General features: G+C 33.1%; 1 protein-coding gene across 1 annotated transcript; it reads left to right on the forward strand.

The window, feature by feature from the left end:
* The first annotated feature begins 10,157 nt into the window (after nucleotides 1-10,157).
* On the forward strand, nucleotides 10,158-21,765 carry LOC112783633 (autophagy-related protein 2). The gene is made up of 14 exons (XM_025826667.3): nucleotides 10,158-10,679; nucleotides 11,238-12,322; nucleotides 12,700-12,848; nucleotides 13,009-13,181; nucleotides 13,305-16,460; nucleotides 16,566-16,678; nucleotides 17,072-17,279; nucleotides 18,826-18,939; nucleotides 19,120-19,227; nucleotides 19,311-19,443; nucleotides 20,019-20,218; nucleotides 20,727-20,923; nucleotides 21,010-21,224; nucleotides 21,517-21,765. Exons 1-13 carry the CDS (start codon nucleotides 10,476-10,478, stop codon nucleotides 21,077-21,079), a joined length of 5,910 nt encoding a protein of 1,969 aa, XP_025682452.1. The 5' UTR covers nucleotides 10,158-10,475; the 3' UTR covers nucleotides 21,080-21,224; nucleotides 21,517-21,765.
* The last annotated feature ends 753 nt before the right edge of the window (nucleotides 21,766-22,518 follow it).

Raw genomic sequence — 22,518 nt, forward strand, 5'->3', positions numbered from 1 at the left:
GGGTTGATGTCCTCATTCTTTTTGAAGGGGAGTCGGACATAAAATTCTGGATTTTTCCATAAAGGAGCGGGATGATTGAATTGATCATGACTGTCACAACAGGCACTAAGGAGTAGCTGTTGGATCTCCTTATATTCTTCTGGAGCTTCTTGGATTTCAAGGATACTTTGTATCCCTGTAAAAGGCAAAAACTGCCCTTTGTAACTTAGACCAGTGGGTTTGATGTGTAGCCCATGAGTTCGAAAGAAGGCATCGAATCCGAACAAAACATCTTTGTTTGGGAGATAACTTCCCAGTACTCTGAGCCAAGTGGTCTGGCCTGCAAATATCTCCAATCCGATTGGTTTTTTGGAGATGAGATTAATGGTGAAGACCTCACTGTTAGCTGCTGCAAATTTCTTGGAAAAAGGTGCCCACATTTCTTTTGGTAAGACATGTGGTTTTATGACAGTGGCACAATATCCGGTGTCCATTAATGCAACAGTCTTTATTGGTTTATCATAGACAGACGTCTTGACTTTTAAGTCGAAATGGGGTCGAGGTGTACCATCAATCTGTTTAACTCCTAAAGATCTAAGATATCCAAGTTCTTCTTTTGGCATACTAGATCCTTTAGGAATTCTTGTGGTGATGGAAGCAATGGACGATATGGTAAAGATAGACCTTTTTGAGGGAAGGTCTTCTTCTGAGCTGTTATCTTCTGAGTCAGAGTCTTGGAAAACATATTCAGTTTCATCATCTTTGCTTCTTTGTTCTTCAAGTACAGACTCTAGATCTTCCTCATCACCAATGGAAGCAGCATCCATTAAAGACTGGAGCATTTTTATCTCCTTCTTTGTCTTATGAGGACATGACTTAGCAAAGTGTCCTTGCTTTCCACAAATGAAGCATTTGTTTGACTTGGTATGGGGTTTCCTCCTTTTGAAGTAACGATACTTTTGCTTGCTTCTTCTCCTTCTGAATGCTTTCTGATGAAATATTTTGGCTGATAGTTGCCAATGCGTCTTTTTCTTTGGCTTGCATTCACACGTACTTGACTCTTTGTACTTTATTTTCAGATGGGATTTGCTGCATGCTCCTTTGAGTTTGCCTGAGTTTTTGTTAAGTTGTTTGAACATTTGTTGTTGTTCGCACAACTTATCCAAGGCGGCTAGGGCCAACTGGTATATTTCTCCAATGGTTGTGGTGGCCACTTCTTTGCGAAGAGTCATCATCATTCGCTGTATCTCCGGCTGAAGCTTATCTGGCAAGGATGCTATAAAGACTTGTTTAAGTGGCGGATTATTATTTCCTCCAAGAGGATAATATTTAGCAGCCATCTTCTTGTAGTGTTTCTCTAAGTCCTTTCTGTTGAGTGAACAGCATTTCATCTCAAAGTATTCTTGAGAATTTCTTTTTTGGATAATTGCAATGTCTCCTAGAAATTCTTGATGTATTATCCCCAGAAACTGTGAAGAGGTACCATTGATGAGCTGGAGTCTTTCATACTCAGAAAGGTTAGTTGCCCATTCTCGGAGATTGCCAGTCATCCGATTTATGAAATCTGCAAGGACTTGTCTGCTTGTGAGATTTGGGTTGGCCATGTTGGTCTGAATCCAAGCACTAAATTTATTTAACCTTTCTCTGTATCTTGCTGGTGGGATATCATCAAAAGTGAACCATTTGTTGGGAGTTTTAACTTCAACCGAGCTTATATGGTCGTGATCAGCTGAAGTTTCTGGTTCATCCCTTTCAGAAGTTATCTCTTCCTCTTCTTCTTCTACAGGGTTAACCATGGCTATTGCTGAAAGATCTGCTTCATAACTTCCTTCGGACTCCTCATCTTCTTGTTCACTGGTCTCAGTAGTCTCATCTTCTGATTCTTCAGTAATCTCTTCACTGTGTGATTGAGTATCCAGAGTAAGGGTATAAATTGATCGTCCTGGAGCAGGTGATCCTTCTTTGATGCCCTTATCTCTCATAGGGACATTAGAAGATGTCTCTTCTCTAAAAAAGTTTCCTAGTTTCCAAGGAGGATGAGGTCTGGATTGGAGGGATGGCTGAGATTGTTGTAGCTTAGTCAGGGACGAATGGCGCCGTCCTTGGGGAGAAATAGATCTTTTAGTGTTTGCTTGCCTGGCTAAATGGTAGGTGGATTTGAAGATGGAGTCATAATCTGGGGTTTCTGGTGGTGAATATGTGGAAGGAAATAAGATAGGTGAATATGAGGGATAGGGTTTGGCATACATGGATAATGGGTCTATGGACAGTGCCTGGGATACAGTTATTTTGCTTTTGTCCATCTCAATTTGTCGAAGTTGAGCCTTGACTTGATCCAGTTCTCTGTTCTTTTTCTGGTGAGCCAAAATAATGATTTTCAATGTAGGCTTTGAGTTCTTGATCAAGTTGAAAAGCTTGTGCAGAGAGTCGATCTCTGAGTTCAGCCACTTGTTCTGCCACAGTACTTAATTGTACTGAGAGATCCTCGGTCTTTTCTACAAGAGCGTCAAGAGTGTGATCTATCCGGAGTAGTACTTTATTTTGGCTGACTGTATTATCTGTATGCCAATTAAGCACTTCCTCTTGAGGAGTTGTTGCTTGATGCCCATGTGGAGTGATTCCTTGAGGTATCACATAAGGTCTCCTAGTGATTTTCTTTTCATCAGTTTGGGTCACTAAAGGTGGGAATTCTTCCTCATAAGATCTGAGGGTGGCGATACATGGGATTGTATCGACTGGCTAATAAGGATAGTCTGCGAAGCTTTTCCGAGACAGTTTCGTCCTCTTGAGCATTGGTTTCTTTCGGAGCATTGGAGCTGATTCAGCATCATCAGGAGGCTCAGGTCTTTTAAAAGAGCATGAGGCTTGTAACAACTTCTTCTTTTTCTTGTTCCTCCGTCTTCTAGCATAATCTTCATCATTAGTGTCACTCCATTGATCAGCATAGTCACAATCAGAATTGCACATAGAGGGATCAACATCCCAAATGAAGTGACCGTTTATGTGGGAGACGTAGACTGGTTTTTCGTTCTCATATAAGTGCACAGGTGGATCATTTTGATTGTGAGTTGTTTGAACCTGAACAGGAGAGATCATGTTGATCCTTCTGAAGGATGGTCTTCGCATAGAATTTTGTTTGGTGATTCCAGGTTTCTGGAAAACAGTTGTCACCGTTCCATCACTATTATGAGTAATAGTTGGAGGTGCTGTAGTATGAACATCGACCTGTTCCTTTGGGAAGGCTTTCTCATAATCAGTAATCCATTTCAATGGAATGATAGAAGAAAGTTCTTCAGTAGTGATCATCCTTGGAATGTTTACGATTGCAGGTCCTCCAGCACTATCTGTAAACATGAATAATACCTCTCCAGTAGTGTTTGGGAGATTGAGATCAAGAGCATGATCTTGGATTCTGTAGAGAACTTGATGATGTAAGGTGGCTTGTTCAGCATTAGAGTCTTAAATTACTCCCACCAATTGTATTTGAATTTTCAGCCTTTGAGTTATCGTTGGATCTGATAACCTCATGGTGAAATTAGGAGCTAAGTAAGAATGACACTTCCATTTGAGAGTGTTGTTACTAATGCTCCGATCAAGGCATGTTGATATTCTTTGAAAGTAGTATCTAAAAGAGTAACTTTGGCTGTTACCGGAAGAGATCTCCTTCCATGAAGGGTAAGAATGAGCCTGACTGCCCCTAGATGCATATGAGTGTAGCCTTGGTTTTGGTAGTTTTGGATGAGTTCTTGTGGGATTTCTAAGGTTATGTATTGTTCAGCAGTAGTGGCTTTTAATCCACACTGTTGGAGATGAGAGGACTGGATGACTTCTTTGGGAGGAGGATAAGGGTTTCTATGGATGAGATGGCGAATGGAAGTGAGGGTTGATTTCTTTTGTCTGTGGTAGAAAGAGTAGGGACTTATGAGAGGGTATTCCTTCTTCCAGCAAATTCACAAATGGAGACACAAAAGCCCTCTTAACTGAGGCGTGTATTTTTTCTCCCTAGAATTGATGAACAAAAATCAAATAACGATTAGATGGAAATAAACAAATAAATTTAAAATATAAATAATATAAATTTAAAATAAAATAGAAAAATATTAGTAGAAAACTCATGTGTTCATCGAGCCAAACCATCTCAATTGAGTATGGTAATGGAGAATTTTCATAACTTGGTAGTGTCCGTAACCGTATCATTCGTATATCGTATACGTACACACAAATTGTCGATTGTAGGATTGATGTCTGCAATTTTTTAAATATCAGCCATTGGAATAAGTAGAGAGATTTTGAATATATGTAAAGAAAGGGATTGATGCACTTTAAATTGTGGTACTTTACATCTCTCATAACTTATACTTTATAGTTGACTCATAATAAAAAAATTTTAAAGTTGATTGACTTTAATTTAAATTTAAATTAAATTCAATCAAATTTGAAATTTAAAAATAACAACCTATGTAAAACAATCCAAACAAATAAAATAATTTAAAATTTAAAAAATAACCACTTAAGCACAACAACCCAAACAAATAATTTAAAATTTGAAAATAACAACTTAAGCAAATAATAATTTACTAGCGGCTCAACAGGTCAGCCGCTTTTCTATTATTGTTAAGAAATTAATTTTAATTTTTTTGTTAATATGTTATTCATTTTTTAAATTTATTTGATAAGTATTATTTTATTTTAATATTAACGTGATCTTATTTATATCATATTTTGTTAAAATTAAAATTATATTAATAACTATTATTGTCTCGTCACTATTAACCTTGTTTCATTCCCTTTCCTTGTTTTCTTCTTCTATTAACCCCAACCGCAATCAATTACCACCATATCATTATAGTAGCTCTCATTTTTGTTCATCGCCTTGATCCATAACTATCCATTATATTAACTTTAGAGTTATTAAAGATTTGTTAAAAAAATTATTTTTTTGTTTGATTTAGATATCTAGATGTATAACTATTATTTAGATATTTATTTTTCATACTTGCTTGTTAAATCATATTTTATCATTAAAAAAAAAATTTAAGATATCAAACATTCAAAAATTTTGTATAGAATAATTAAATAAAAAAATAAAAAAAATCTATAAGTTATTTAATTTTTTTAATATATAGAATAATTAAATTTAAATTAATTTAGGTATAATACTTAAATCATTAAGATGTTATTATGTGTAACAATGAAGCTCTAGATATAAAAATTTATATTTAAATCACTCTTTTCTTTCGTATAATTTTAATGGCTAAAAAACTTTTATTTTTAATAATTTTATATTCAACATTTCAAATTATCTTTAGTTTTATTATTCTTTTAGAATTTTAATTTTTGTTTTTATTATTTTTTTTCTTACCATTATCTTTCTACATATTTATCATTGGCTCATCCCCATGCTTACATTGGATTGTTCTCTCTTCTTCTCCTTCTATCTTTTCTACAATCGTAATTAGTTATCACCGTGTATTAATTCATAATTATTACAACCAAAAGTGAATACTAATTTAAAAATGAAGTAAAAAAATGTCTTGTAACACTTGTGCGAATAATTAAATATCCTATAAATATAATGAAAGAGTAAACTTAACTTTTTCTGTTCCAAGTATTTTCTTTATTAGTTAATACACACAAAGTCATATATTTTTATTTGTGGTAAAAGTTAAAAATTAAAGTTAAATAATATTAAAACTTTTTTGTTTAACAAAATTAAAATAAAGCATAAAAATAAGAATAAAAACTAAAAAAATAAATAGTTCTCGAAAGGGATAGTGTCCAATTTTATGTCATTATGTATGAGAACAATGATTTATTTTATTATATTTATTTTTATACCAAATAACAAAAAAAATTAAATTTTATGTTCGTTTTTTGTTACTTATTTTACTTATTTATAGTTGTTTAAATTAGACTTTATGCTTATTAAGTCATGTTTTCTCCTAACAAAAAAAATAGTCATGAAATCGTTTTTATATTTGTATAGAAGTACATTCATTATATTATAATTTTAATAATTAATATAAATTTTAAAAAATTGAATAAATTTATATTTATTTTGATTACATTCAAAAGTGAATTATATGTATTCTTATAATCAAGAAATACACTTGACTTCTTCTATAATAACTAATTTTTTCAATAATTTCATTTATAAAAAAATCTCATCTTTTTATTTATCCTAAAAATTAAAATTTATATTAATAATTTTGAATAACAGAATTAAAATAAAATATAAAAATAAACCTTGAATAAAAAAATATAATATTTTGAATCTAAAAATATAAAATAGTTAAAAGATTAAAAAATTATTTAAATATAATTTTTTTAAGATACTCTATGACTTAGATGAATAAATATTATTTTTAAAATGAATCATGATATATTGATACAAAAATTATTGTGTGTAAATTTTTTTAAAAATAATAAACCTCTCTCGTTAATAACAATATTGGAACTTAAATTTGAACGCTAATTGATATTATATATTATGTAGGTACTTAGAGTTTTTAGAATGGTACGTTAATAATTTGAAGAGAAAAATTATTAGTGTAAATTTATTTTTTTAAAAAAAATTATCCTTCTTGAACTATTTTAGTTTTATTCCTTAAAAACATATCTTAAAAAAAATATTTGTAACAATAATTTACATCCAATAAGAATATCTTAATGAGGTTACTGTAAAAAAAAATGGTTAGAAAATTTTTTATTTAACGTAACTGACAAAAGAATTTTTTTAATAATAAACCTCTCTTTAAGAGTAATATTGGAATTTAAATTTAGACACTAATTGTTATTATTATATATTATAGATAAGCATCAAGAGTTAAAAATAGTATGATAATAATTTAAAGAGAAAAATTATTCTTTGTACATTTAATTAAAAAAAATTACCTTGTTTAAACTATAGTGTAAGTGGAGCAATTTTTATAATCTTACGATTGAGAGTGAGCAATTTTTTTAAGTGAAGCAGTTATATCATTCTGTTGTGGATCAATGCAGAATTTATAGAACGTGAGTACGTGATTGAGGATGTAGTTTTAGATTATAAAAATAGGGATAAAATAGAAAAAAAATATTGGACACCAAACCCTCTGTATTCCCATTATTATATATATATTGTTATAAATTATAGATATAGATTAAGAATAATATTGAAACTTAAATTTAGACACCAAAATTTTTGGTATTGTCATTATATGTTCTTATAAATTTAAAGTACATTAAGATAATATAATAATTATAACAATATTATTTAGGTGAAGTGAGAAAGATGCATAAAAAAAGTATAAGAAATGAAGGAAGGTTTTTGATTATACAAAAACAGTAATGTGAGGTGAGAGATAATAAGGAGAGAAACAAATAAAGAATTATAATAGTTATGTGGATGTATGAAATAGGAGAGAATCTGAGTGGTATGTATGTCATAATAGAAAAGATGAGGTAGTGGTAATTTTTTAACATGGAATAACTGAAATATAGTGGGGTAGATAAGAAAGGATAAAATTGGAAAAAAAATTGGACACCAAAACTTGTTTTAGCATTATATATATATATATATATATATATATATATATATATATATATATATATATATATATTTTTTTTTTTTTGTTATAGATGAGAACATGTACTATTTATTATATTATATATAATTTTTGTACCATATAACAAAAGGTAAAAATTTATAAAGCCAATACAAACAGTTGACCATGACTTTAGTTTCTAATTCTTTTAGACTATATTTACCCTCTAACAAACCATTTCATAAAACAAATTATAAAGACAAAATAGTCATAAAATTTATTTTAAAAAATTCAATGACCTCCCACTAAAATAAAAACAGTTTTGTTATTCCTATAACCAATTAAGCATTATAACACATCTCCCAAAAAAAATGCAGAGTATTTGCAAATTGTTAATAAATCAGAAAATGAAAATGTCTTCACATTTTTCACTATCTTCATGTTTTGTTCAATTCTATATTAGTTTTAGTTTATATCCTTTATTTTTAATGTCTTTACATTCTTCACCATCTTTATGTTTTATTTAATTTTAAGTTAGTTTTAGTTTATATCATTTTGTTTTGAGTATGTTGTACTCTCTCACAAATAGTTTAATTTCACTATAATTATTTTATTAAAGTTTTTTTCTAATTTTTTAGAAAAATCTATCAATTTTGTTCTTCATGCACACTTTTTGATATTTCTCCTAATCCTTCTTCTCTTTTTAACATCTTCAATTGCATTGCTTCCATCGTATTTCATTGCCTTCATCTACTACTATTGCAAATTTTATTCGGATTCATGCATAACTTCCACTTATATTTTTTCTTTTCTTCAGTTTATTTATTTAATTTCTATTTTTAGTCATTCTTCTATCCTTTTAATTCATGACTAACTTTTAACGTATAAAATAATTCTGTCTTTTTCTTTTATCAATTTGATGAAATTTTTTTTTTAATCTTATCAATTTGATGTAAAAAGAAAATTATTTTTTTATCTAATATATGTTCTTATTTTTTTATTTAATTAATTTTTTATTTTTTTATCTAATTAAATTATCTTTTATTTAACAAGTCAAGAATTAAAGTTAACTTCTTTTATAATGAGTAATTTTGAATCATCTAATATTCTAATTTATTAAAAAAAAGTCACATCTTTTTATTTATTCTAAAAATTAAAAAATTAAAATTAATATTAGTACTTTTAGACTAACAGAATTAAAATAAAATACAAAAATAATTCTTGAATAAAAATAAAAATACAAAATCTTAAATTTCAAGATATAAAATAATTATAAGATAAAATTTTACTTAAACATAATTTTTGTAAAATACTTTATGAATTGACATAAATATAAAATGAACTTTGAAATTGTGATGTGATCATTACTGTTGTTCACCACTACATAAATAAAAGATGATATAAATATACAATTTTTTTTCTTTACAAAAATTCAATAAATATATACCCAATACTCTTTATTAAGAATAGTTATTTAAGTTTAAATCTATTCTCTCAAATGGTTGAGACCATTCAAACTGAATATAGTTTAAAGTTTTATGACGACCTTAAATAAAAGGCGTAGAATTTCTCTTCCAATATTGAGAAAGTTTTGTATTCATAGTTAGAAACAAAAAATTAAAACTTACATAATCCAACAGATAGAAGAAGATAAAAAAAAAAGAATTATGTAAATATTGACACAATGAAAAACTATGTGTTAGATACAGTAAAAGATCTGAATTTGATAACTATACTTTATAAATATGAGACTAATAGGATTACCTAAAAGATAAAAGAAAGATAAAAGGGAGTACTAGTAGAACGAAAAAGAGGACACCATGAATGGGAGTTATGTGTAAAATAAAAAGGTAACCGCAATATAAATGAAAAAATATGAATGATAATTACATTTTAAAATGCAGTACGTCGATCACTGATAATCCATTCTCTCAAATTGTTGATACCATTCAAACTGAATATAGTAAATAACAGGCATAAACTTTCTTTTCCAATATTGAGAAGGTTTTCGTATTCATGGTTAGAAAAAAAATATTAAAACTTACATAATCCAAGACATAGAAGAAGACAAGAAAAGAATTATATAAATGTTGACCCAATGAATAACTATGTCTTAGTTACAGTAAGAGATCTGATTTTGATAACTATAATTTGTAAATATGAGACTAATAGGATTAGCTGAAAGATAAAAGAGAGTACTAACTGTTCTTAGTGGAATAGAGAAGAGGACACGGAGTTGTGCGTAAAATAAAAAGGTAACCGCAATATGAACGAAGAAGAATGAATGATAATTACATTTTACATTAGTTTTTAAAATGCAGTTACGTCAATCCCTCTTTATTAATAAGGTTAAAATGGGAATACGAAAATTGGACACCATTCTCTCTATATTCTCTTTATATATTCTCTTTATATATTGTTATAGATAATTTATGATTTATAAATATAAATCTAAAAATTTCTAGTGACGATACCTAAGTAAATAAACTCTCAGACTCAACGTATGAGCGCCACGTCAGCATATAAATTCTCTATTTGTATTATTATAAAGATTATAAAGATTATAAAGATAAAGATTATAAAGATATAAATATTATAAAGATAAAGATTTTAAAAATAAAGATAAAGATAAGAAAAAATTTGCGACGAAGAGGACGCAAATACGGAAGCTGAAACAAGAAAGATAAAATAAAATAAATAAAAGATAAAAGAAAGTTGAAGAAGGTAGACTCCTATTGAAAAGTTTTAAAACACCTTTCATTGCTTTAAGTGGTTGTGTTCCCCTTCGTATGGAGCTTTATTATCGTTGCGCGTCGCCGCCGCCACCACCACCCTCTGCCGTCGCAATCCACCGTTTAATTCCTCCGATTTTGCCCTTCCTGTTCCTAGCATCTCATCATAAACCCTAATTTTGCTGAATATTGTTCGCTAAGAAATTCTTTTCAAGTCTCCGCCGCAAAATCGAAAACGATGTTTCCTTGGAACATTGCGAAATCGGCGGAGGCCATGTTCTCGCGGTGGGCTCTGAAGAGGGTTTTCAAGTTCTTCCTGAAAAAGAAACTGGGGCAGTTCATCCATGGCGACGTCGACCTTGACCAGCTCGACGTGCAGCTCACCCAAGGCACCATTCAGCTCACCGATCTTGCTCTCAACGTCGACTTCATCAACGCCAAGGTATTGCTCTGCTACTCTCTCTTGTTTTTTTTTTTTTTATGCTTTTCAATTTAGTTTCCGTGTTACGGTAACACTCTGGTTTGTTTTTAATGTGATGTGATGATATAGATGAATGAACGATGGATATAGTGTGTGCATGTTTTGATTTGATAAATATTTAGGGGAATTTTGAATTTTGAGAATGTCGTAAGTGTGTGGGGGGTTTGATTACAAGTAGTTTTAAAAGGCAAAATAAGTTAATGTCAGCAGTAATTTAGATAATGGAATCTGTTTCCGCTTCATCATACTCATGGAATGCAATGCTTCGAGTTTGATGCTTCTTTTAAATTGGTTGTTCTAGCAATAAATGCGTAGTTTAGTTGTGCTCGAAGTACTGGGGGATGAGAGTATGAAAAACAAAATCAGTATTCATTGAAACTGATTCCGTCAGTTGGCGCTTGTTGTAGAGAGTAATGTGAATTCATGAAGGCGGCTTTAATTTTTGTTGCAGAGTAACCCTATATGTGTTTTGCTTATATTGACTAACTTTTTGGGGTTCTTCTGCTCATGTTTTTACAGCTTGGAAAGACAGCATCCTTGATAGTCAAAGAAGGATCAATTGGCTACCTGTTAGTTAAAATGCCTTGGAGTGGTAAAGGTTGCGAGGTTGAAGTGAATGAGCTTGAACTAGTGGTTTCTCCCTGCACAGATGTAAACTCACGTGGTGGAGATGAAGCTTGTGGCTCTGAAAATAATGACAATCAACATGCCAAATATAGTTCTACGAGGAGTGAGCATGAAATGGCAGATGATTCTCTGAAGTCAACTACAATGGATGTTCATGAAGGTGTTAAAACTATTGCAAAGATGATAAAGTGGTTGCTCACCAGCTTCCATTTGAAAATAACAAATGCAATTGTTGCTTTTGAACCATATTTGGGGGGTGTAGAACCCAAATCCGAATGTCATCGTACCTTAGTTCTTCGAATTTCTGAAATAGAGTGTGGAACAAGTCTGGCTGAAGATGCTGACTCAAAATTTGATGTTCTTGGAATAAGCCAGTTAACCAATTTTGTAAAGTTTCATGGAGCAGTAGTTGAGTTTCTCAAAATAGACCGTGAAGATAATGAGTTATCCTTTCAACCTGTTTTAGGAGCAGGAAGTGGTGAAACCATTTTGAGGCCAAAACAAGCCACATGCCCAATCATGACCGGGAGACAATATGGATTTGGAGGGAATGTAAAATTAAGTATTCCTTGGAACAATGGTTCTTTAGATGTTCGCAAGTTGGATGCAGATGTTTATGTTGATCCCGTGGTGTTAAGATTTCAACCTAGCACACTTAAATGGCTATTGTATTCATGGGAAAGTTTTAAGAATGTGGGTATGACTGGCAAAGGTAGCACAAATAACAATTTAAGAGGATCTTCTCAATTGAATTCAACTTTGTCATTCCATTCAGCAGATTCTGGTCCTATTGTGAATGCCACCACTGAAATGATAACTGATCATGGTAATCTGCCAGCTGATTACACTTCTTTGACTCAACCAGAATCCCCTACTGAAGATTTGCTTCCTGCGCCTCGTCTTATATCAGATTGGGTGCCACTTTCTACTCGTAAAAATCATAAAGATGGTATTCAAGAACTTGACTTTGGAGCAAGGTAGGTTCTCTTTTCTTATTTTAAATGCCATAGTTGTTCAAGAAGAGTGGAAGTTTGATCAATGCTTGATGCTGAGGATATAATTGTTAATATTTTCCCTGTTTATGCTTGTTTTTGTGCAGCAGCACAGCTTTCTAATTATTCATTTCCCGTTGATTGAACAACCCAAGGAGAAACTCCAGTTGTTTTTTATTTTACTCTTATTTATCTATCACTATGATCCTCATAATGTTTCTTCCTCTTGATAACTATTATTTACGTGCTAATCAAATCACATCTGCATTTTTATCATTTTGTAGGTGTTCTTAACATTAATGATTCCTTTATCATAGTTTTGGATATCACTAAAAATTCTGTTCTTATGCGCAATATTGCAGTGTGGACCAGTTTTTTGAATGTTTTGATGGAATGAGAAATTCTCAATCAGCTTTAGGGAGCAGTGGAATGTGGAATTGGACATATTCTGTTTTTAGTGCCATTACTGCTGCATCCACCCTGGCTTCTGGATCCATGCATATTCCAACTGGTACTTTACATCTAGTCATGGAAACTTTATTTCTTCAATTTTATTTTACACTGTACAAATATATGGGGCTCTTATATCCATTATTTGTTACAGAATACATAAATATTTCTTTCGATAATATGCTGGTTACTAATTTGTTCTATATGACATTACTCAACAGAACAGCAACATGTGGAGACCAATCTCAGGGCAACATTTGCTGGAATATCTGTTGTTTTGCCCTTCTGTGATGAAGAACAGGAACAATTTTGTGACCCTAAACTTGATAAACTGGGAAGATTTAAGATTGACTACCTTGGTGCAACATGGAATAAAATTGTTCTTACTTTGCAGGTAAGTTTTGCACTCTCTTTACCCCTTAATTCATGCATGCCTTCCAGCATCTTCTACCCATATATTCTCTATGATATTTGATTTTGATTTTTGAATAAATTCTACACATTGCAACTTCAACAGGTATGTCCTCAAGGTATGACTCTTAATGGAACAGTGAACCATGCAGAGATTGCTAGTTTCTTGAACAATGGAGTTGATGCAAAAGATCAAAGTGCTTTGGTTCAAAAACTACAAGTTAAGGTTCTCGATGCTCTTCCTCTGTCTGCATCATATGGTCTACATTCAGATTCATTGATTGGGCCAGTTGCAACAGATTTTCCATTTGAAAATGAGGACTTCCTAATGAAAGTTACATTGTTTAGAACATTTGGTATCACCAGTTGCAAGTTTACTATGCAATCAAGTTCATCAGATGGTTGTCTGACTGGGCAGACATCATTCTCGTTGATCCTGCCCCCATTTATTTTCTGGATAATCTTTCCTGTAATAAATGCACTAGTTGGCCTGCTAACGGAAATTGGGAAATCTCTTCAATTGCATGATGAGGGAAAGGGAAGTGTGTCTAATGCAGATAAGAAGTGTGGATCATCTCTGAGTGACATGGAAGGAGGTTCTGGTCCTTGTGTCACATCCTTCTCCTCACCAAGCTGTTTGCATGGCGATATATCTATTTCTAATGCAAGGGTAATGCTTTGTTTTCCTGTTGAAGGAGGTGAAGATCATGCAACATTCTTTTCGTGGGCACAGTTTATTACTCTTGATTTTACTTCATCGCCTTTGAACAAGGGCTTCCCTCCAGATGGTACTCAAACCTCAAATGCAAATTCAAAGAAAAGATTTTCTTCGGTAGCTGCACAATCTCTTCAGTTGAAATTTTGTGATTTAGATGCCTACGTGATCACATCAAGTGATGACAGTGTCAAAATCAGCTCCTATAATGCGCAGCATGAGAAATTTTCTGCTAGTCGGATTCTTTCTATTGCATGCAAAAGAGATTATTACTCTGTTGTTAGTGTAGTTTGGCAGGCTGGTCAAGTAACTGGGCCTTGGATTGCAAAGAAAGCTAGGTTATTTGCTCATTCAGAGCTAAGGGGTCAAGATGATATTTCAGGAGGAGGGTATGAGTTCGCATCTGCATCAACAGTGAAGGACCTGGAAGATTGGAAATCTCAAACTCAAGAAGAGATGGTTCTAAGCTCATCATTTTTCATGCATGTTCATATGCCAAAGGTTGTGATTAATGTGAGTGATTCCCAATATAAAGGCATACATCACTTGTTACACCAAATGCTAAATGCTTTGGCATGTGCAACTTCTCAGGAAACTAAAAGTGAGAAAGAATCTACTGTCTCACAATCATCAGTGGTTGTGGAATGTGATTCTGTAGAAATTCTTATTAGTAGGGACACAACTGAGACTGTCAGAAGTTCTATGCAGAGTGAGCTTCCTGGAATGTGGCATCAATTCAAGCTGAAGGTTCAAAGGTTTGAGTTACTATCCGTCACTAATACTGGGGGTATCAACAATGCTGGTTTCTTCCGGTTAACTCATGGAGAAGGCAAGTTATTTGGGTTTACCACTGGAGTTCCTGATAATGAGTTTCTCCTGCTTACTTGTAGCAATACCTCCGTTAAGCGAGGTGATGGAGGTGGTTCTAATGCATTATCTTCCAGGGTTTCTGGTTCTGATATTATCTATCTGTCTGATCCCGAGAATTTCCATAATATTACATCTATATCGGTCAGTTGTGGCACTGTTATTGCAGTCGGTGGTCGTTTGGATTGGTTTCATGCAATATCATCTTTTTTTAAGTTGCATGCTTCTAATACCAAAGATGTAGATGCTACCACTATTTCGAAAGAGGAATCATATCCTTCTTACTCAACTTCTTTTGTTCTTAGCTTGATTGATATTGCATTGAGCTATGAGCCTTATTTGAAGAATCTGGTGGTTGAGAGTGACCTTCCCAATTCAAAGTTTAGCTTTTCTTCACAAGATATGGCTGAACAATATGTTGCTTGTCTATTGGCTGCCTCCTCCTTGACTCTTTCAAATTCAACATTGGAAGATTCAGTAGAAAGTGTATTTCAAATTAGAGTGCAAGACCTGGGGCTTTTGCTTCGTTTAGTGTCTGAGCTGAATCAATTCTCTGGCACTTATAGTGTTGGGCATCTTCAGAAAAGTGGTTATGTTAAAGTTGCTCAGGAAGCTTTTATGGAGGCAATTTTGAAAACCAACTGTCCTAGTGGTCTTCTATGGGAACTTGAATTATCTAAATCTCACCTTTGTGTGGAAACTTGCCACGACACAACAGCTACTTTGATTCGTTTGGCCACTCAACTTCAACAGTTATTTGCCCCTGATGTGGAGGAATCTCTTGTTCATTTGCAGAATAGGTGGGAGAACGTTCAACAGGCACAGCACCAGGATGAATTTTATGATGAAAATAAGGATTTTAGCTGTGAGTCTATGGCTTCAACTACTCAACAGCTTGCTTCAAAACCATTTTCAAAAGATGGATCTGGTATATCAGGCCTGATGGATGAAATATGCGAAGATGCATTTCAAGTAAATGACACCAATACACGGAAATCTAATTCCTTTGAATCAGGAATGCCATTTGATGGAAGCTTGATTGAGATTGGTCAGAAGAGTCTAGATGAGCCTGAGGTTCTCTATCATGAGTTAAATTTGACTGAGTCCATGCCTGTAATAGGCCCAGAAGGTAGTCATACTTCATTTCTTCAGGAGGGTTGCTTTCCAGAGATTATAGAAAGCTATATTTTGTCAGACTTATGCCCTCTGTCAGAGTTATGCGTAGGTATACATTCTGATGAGCCTTCTCTTCAAACATTGAGGGATGTAGAACATAGAGATATTGGTAAAGAAACTGGTGGATGGTATGGAGGCAACTCTTTTGAAGTACTAGAAAATCACATTTCAGAGGAAAGTGAACAAATTGGATTAATAAAGGCTTCAGATCATATCATGATTCCATCCATTGAAAGTTCACCACACAGTGAGCCTTGTGGCCGTGTGGTTCTTAAAAAAATTGATATAAGATGGAAAATGTATGGGGGTTTGGACTGGCCTGATTCAGGAAAAAGTGGACAGCATTCTGGCAGAGATACAGCTATTTTGTTGGAATTGGCATTGTCTGGCATGAAATTTCAGTATGATGCATTTCCCGGAGGTGGATTACTTGTATCTAAGATGTCTGTGTCTGTTCAAGATTTTTATCTGTATGACAGAGGCCAAGATGCACCTTGGAAACTGGTATTTTTGAAAATTCATTTGCTTTCAATTACATAACTTTATATCAAGCATATTGGAACTTGCAAGTTCTGGAATTTTATAGTGCTATGCTTTTTGAATTGGAAGGTACTAGGATATTATCACTCAAAAGGTCGTCCTCGGGAATCTCATTCAAAAGCATTTAAGTTGGAATTGGAGGCAGTGAGACCAGATCCTCTAACTCCCCTTGAGGAGTATAGGTAAGAGTACTACAATATAATTCCAACTGTTTTGCAAGGTGATGGAAGATTTTTTTTTTTTTTTTTTTTTTAAATATAGATATATAATCCTCATATCATTGGGACTAAAGATTTAGTTGTTGTTTCGATTTGCCACAAGGAGTCCTAGATAATTGTTCTTGTTTGCTAAAAACATTATTGTGTTGGCTTGTGAGTTTTGCAGTGCATGATTACTAAGTTGTCTTTTTGGGTTGGGATCTACTTGTGTTGTTATATATTTGAGATAATAGTTATCATGGTGTTTCTTTTCTCATCTCAGTTTATTTGAGGGTATTACCTATAAATTTTAATATAGTATATTGGAATAAACAAGAGGAAGAGATTCATAAAATTCTTTTATTTTCTCCTTTTCAGGTTAAATGTTGCTGCTCTGCCTTTACTGGTGCATCTACATCAATCCCAGCTTGATTTTCTTGTTAATTTCTTTGGGGGAAAAGCCTCCTCAAATGATCAGTGTCCTAATAATTTCCAAGATTTGGAGGGTTCAAAATCTTTGCCAGAGAGAAGTAATGATCTCGAACACTCTTCAATTGCTCAGGAGGCACTGCTTCCTTATTTTCAGGCAAGCGATGTTCTGTACATTCTTAAATTTATAATTTCTATGTTTTGCTTCTTTACATTTTTAATTATTATCTCTTGAGATTGTGGATTTTAGGTAGGAGAGGAAGAATAGAGATAAGATGACAATACTGATACAATTATGTTGAGATACCTATTTATAATAATATGAAATGGCTAATCATAGGATAATGGAAAAAAAAAAAAAATTAGAAGTGGTACTGGGAGATATCATAAAATATACTCATTATTTCTAATACCCTCCACAAGCTAAACTTAATAAGCTTTAAGCTCCTTACAATTTAACCCTTGAAAATATAAAATGACCTCCATGAAGACCAGCAAGGCAACATAGGGATGCTGGAATATGTCTGAAAATTAACATAAGAAGGTAGTTGGAATGACCATCAACTTACCAACTTGTTGGAGGATTGCATGATTTTGAAGAAGAAAGGCAACACACTTATCAGTTGAGTTTTTCAAACAGCAACCAAGGCTGTAAATTCTACAATGAAGGTTGGAGAACGTGCACCGAAGGCAGCGAATGTTTCATTGCAAGAACCACAGGAAACCTTGAATAGTTCTGAAAACTTGGAGGCTGAAAGAAGCCTCGAAGTGGGCTGAGTGAAAAGAAAAATAGAATTTTGCCATTAGTTTAATTCACAATGAGAGGTTGGAAGGAAAACACAACCTAATATTCTTCATGTTGTAGTTGTCGGTAAATGCACAACATTGTAGAGAAGGTGGTGAACAATCGCTTTAGGAAATAATATGAACAACAGTTCCGAATTATGGGAACTTGGTAGCTGAAAGGAAGGCCACAGGTCACGTGGGTTGTTCTGCTCTGATACTATGTTGAAATTGTGGATTTTAGAGAGGAAGAAGAGAAATGAGATAATATGAAATACTGATGATTATGTTATGTGTTATAAGAGGCATACTTATACGGTTATACCTATTAATAATAATAGGAAATGCCTAATCCTATCAAATAAGGAAACAATCACAGAATAATAAAGAACTTCAAAGTTAATCCTAAGAGATATTGTATGATATGCTAAGATATGATATAGATATATACTCCTTATTTCTAACATTATTCTTTAATTTACTATGTTCTGCTATGAGGTTTGTAAAGAAACACGGAAATCAAATTACTAAAAATGCCATTCAATCTATTATTTTCACTTATGAAAGGCTGTCGCTCATTCGATGCATCATGTTGCTGATTATTTTGTTTTCCAAAGCGTGTTCTTTAAGACACACTGGTGTTGAATCTGCATCTTAGACTTGATAAAAGACGAGTTAATCATATGAAGCTGTCTTGTAGATGATAATATTAATGCCATTCAATCTATTATTTTCACTTATGAAAGGCTGTCGCTCATTCGATGCATCATGTTGCTGATTATTTTGTTTTCCAAAGCGTGTTCTTTAAGACACACTGGTGTTGAATCTGCATCTTAGACTTGATAAAAGACGAGTTAATCATATGAAGCTGTCTTGTAGATGATAATATTAATGTATTGGTGCATTCATTTTGGTTTCAGAAGCTAGATATATGGCCTATTCTTATTCGAGTTGATTATAGTCCCAAGCACGTAGATCTAGCAGCATTAAGACATGGAAAATATGTAGAACTTGTAAATCTTGTCCCTTGGAAGGTAATCTTTCTATTTATTTATTTATTTTTTTCGCTATTCTATCTAATTTTCTTAATCCTACCTACTATATAGTTGTCTGATGGACTATGTTGACATTGTAGTAAATGTTTATTAAAAAGGTTCTTTTTCTTTGGACATGTTATTTGAACTTTTTGATGATACATCTGTACTTTCTCTCAGGGGGTTGAGCTAAACCTGAAACATGTTCATGCTGCTGGCATCTATGGTTGGGGCAGTGTTTGCGAAACAGCTGTTGGAGAGTGGTTGGTAGATATATCACAGAGTCAGGTGTGCTAATAGACAGGGATTATATTCCTTTAGAATGTGATTAATATTTTTGCCCCTCATAATTCATAATTTTCAATATGTAGGTTCATAAAATACTGCAAGGGCTTCCTACTGTACGCTCATTAATTGCTGTTGGTACTGGTGCTGCTAAGCTGGTTTCATCTCCAGTTAAAAACTATAAGAAGGAGCGGAGAGTGCTCAAGGGATTGCAGAGAGGTAGGTTAATTCTAAAATTTCTTCAATCCTTTACGCATTAGTTGGATATATGTCCTAGCAAAAAGCTGCTTAAGCATTATGAGTTTATCAAAATATTTGGAAAAATTTGTTGGTAATCAGAAAGTGGCTTTCATTATCTATATGATTACAATATTGAAAAATTGATAATATTGATAAAAACTTTCCTTCTTGATGAAAGATATCACTAATTTCTTCATTTGTTTACTGTTGCAAGAGGAATGTCCTGTCATTGAGTTTAATATTACTTTGTACAGTGTAAGCTACCTGTAGTTAATGGGAATATTACTCTTTCTGGTGTCAGCTACCTGTAGTGTATGATTAGCTGAATTGATTCCGAGTCAGCATTGTGTTTAATTGCAAGAACTTAATACAAATTAAGGAAGTCAATTTTGATGCTCCTTTGGCTGGGATTTTTTTTAAGTTTCCATCCTATATTTCATAGAGAAATACCGTATGATTATAAAATTGTTTGGTCAGTTTTCTGGTCCGCTGAGTTCTAATGTTAATTTGCCTAACTTGGGTTTAGTCTTCATAGAAGTTGAATATCTTTTCAGGTACCATTGCGTTTCTTCGAAGCCTTTCTCTTGAAGCTGTTGGGCTTGGAGTTCATTTAGCTGCTGGAGCCCATGACATTCTGCACCAAGCAGAGATCCTTGCAAGCAAACCTTCTCCAGTTTCTTTGCCTCCGAAAGATAAATTGAACACGGATGTTCGATCTAATCAACCTAAAGATGCTCAAGAGGGAATTCAACAGGTGAGATGGGAAACTATATATATATATATATATATATATATATATGCGAATACTTGCAAGTTTAAAAATTTAATTAGATCCTTACTAGTTGTAATATTTGCTTTTAGAATGTTTTATAATTCTTCCTACCTCAAACACAAACGAATATTTCAAAAATGTTTATCTATATAGGGACTCGATTAAAAATGTTTAAAAATAATGATCTAATTGAAAATTTGAAAAGCTATAAGGACTAACAGAAAAATTAAGCTATTTGAGTATTCAGAGTTGGTTGTGGCAAAATTATTGTCCTTAATGAATGCGTTATACATAATAAACCATGTTTTCATTGTTAGTTATGTTTCTTGTCTCATTTAGCATGTGATTAAATTTCAATTACTCCTTATTTCTCTGGTAAGAATTTTATTATTATTATTATTATTATTATTATTATTATTATTATTATTATTATTTGGCCTTATCCTTTTATCCCAATTACATAAAGGTTTTTCCCTTCTTGACTTTTCAGGCTTATGAGACCCTCAGTGATGGCTTGGGAAAATCTGCTGCTGTGTTGGTTCAGAACCCCTTGAAAAAATACCAACGTGGCTCTGGTGCAGGACCGGCATTGGCAGCTGCAGTTCGAGCAGTTCCTGCAGCCGCCATAGCTCCTGCTTCTGCTTGTGCCAGTGCAGTACACTATGCTCTTCTTGGATTCAGAAATAGGTTTGCAATGAATTTGATTTTAGATTATTCTTTTTCAGTTGATAATTCTAGAACCAGATATGACTATGCCGTTTTTCACATTTCAGCCTTGATCCCGAACGTAAACGAGAGTCCATGGAGAAGTATTGTCCAACACAACCATGGGACGAAGAATGATTAATGATGGCAATAGCGAATGTTAAATATTTCTTGCTGATTCTTTGTGCAGATTATTGTGTGAGGATTGAGTAGTTGATAGTCTTGCATACTGACAGGAGATTGAAGGAGCTCTAAAAATCAATGGCAGTGTCCTGTGTATCATGTGAGTTATCTCTCCTTTGTTAGTAGATAGTTGATCTTCCCTGTACATGATACATGATAGGGTTTAATGATGTCGTCTGATCCATGTAGCAGTGGGATAAGGCTTTGTTGTTGTTGTTGCTGCTGTTGTATACCATTCTCATTATGCATAATCCTGTCATAATATGTTTACCTTGATAACGATGATTCTGAATGTTGCGTTTTGAGTGAATTGACTTGTTATTTATGCTTGTAGAGTTGAAGTGTTACTTGGTATCTCATTTCCCACTTCTGAATGTGCTCATTAACTGCAGATCTGTACAGTAGCGGAACGGGGCAGTGAGCTGATTCTTTATGATCAAGATTAATTGTATATATATCCTGTCCTTATTCAAACGGAAGTCGTAGTAAAGTATAGTGACCCAATTGCTTTAGCCTATAGTTAGATCGTGTACAGAATTATTTAATATCATTCTTTCAAAACCTTGATAATGATATCCATGTATATTTACCATTATTTGTTGTAAAATTTAGTGTGCAACGTTATTATTACTCACCTTACTGTCCAATTTTTTAATTTACTTTGCCATTATTTGCTTGCAATGTTTTAACTCTCCTCTGTTAATAGGGAGTGATCATTAGTAACTGATTATTGTCAATTCATGTTTGCTTTTCTGTGCATATTTTAAGCTCATAGGCACTATTTGTATCTAATTCCTATTGACTTGTGTTGTGATTGGCTCTTGGCCGCAATAGAAGCCTCGTGTTGAGCATTGGCTTCAAATGTGATCTAAGATATACAAATATATTGACTGCATATGCGCTTCGGAATATGGTTTGAAATGTGGCATCAATATGGCACCGTAGTTATTGATGCAGACTTACACGTGATGCACAAAGTGCATGCACCTTTCCAACTTCCAAGCTTTGGGAGAAAAGTTTCTACAGTGATATGGCTTCTTTCTCTACTTAATTTACTAGAATTAGGGGTGTTCGCGGTGCGGTTTGGTTCGGTTTTTTAAGGAAAAGTCATCCGATCCAATGTTATATTAATTATGCGGTTCGGTTTGGTTCGGTTTTTTCATTAAGACCATCCGAATCAAACCAAACCAATTAAATTCGGTTTGATTTGGTTCGGTTTGTTCGGTTTTTACATTGTTTTGAAAACCTATCCTATTCTAATCATCAAATCATATCTAGGGTCAAATAATTAACAATTTCGCAAAATCAACAATGGAACAATGGAACCATGATCAACTTGACTCATAAATCACTAACAAATTAGCAGAAGCACAACAAATTAAAATCATTAGCAA

The sequence above is a fragment of the Arachis hypogaea genome, chromosome 20 (genome assembly GCF_003086295.3).
Source record: "Arachis hypogaea cultivar Tifrunner chromosome 20, arahy.Tifrunner.gnm2.J5K5, whole genome shotgun sequence".
NCBI lineage: Eukaryota > Viridiplantae > Streptophyta > Magnoliopsida > Fabales > Fabaceae > Arachis > Arachis hypogaea.

Excerpts from the sequence above, each read along its gene's own strand:
- LOC112783633 (XM_025826667.3), top strand. The coding sequence starts at position 10,476 with ATGTTTCCTTGGAACATTGCGAAATCGGCGGAGGCCATGTTCTCGCGG. Across the intron at positions 10,680-11,237 it reads TCGACTTCATCAACGCCAAG|CTTGGAAAGACAGCATCCTT; the intron begins GTATTGCTCTGC and ends ATGTTTTTACAG. Across the intron at positions 18,940-19,119 it reads TAAATCTTGTCCCTTGGAAG|GGGGTTGAGCTAAACCTGAA; the intron begins GTAATCTTTCTA and ends ACTTTCTCTCAG.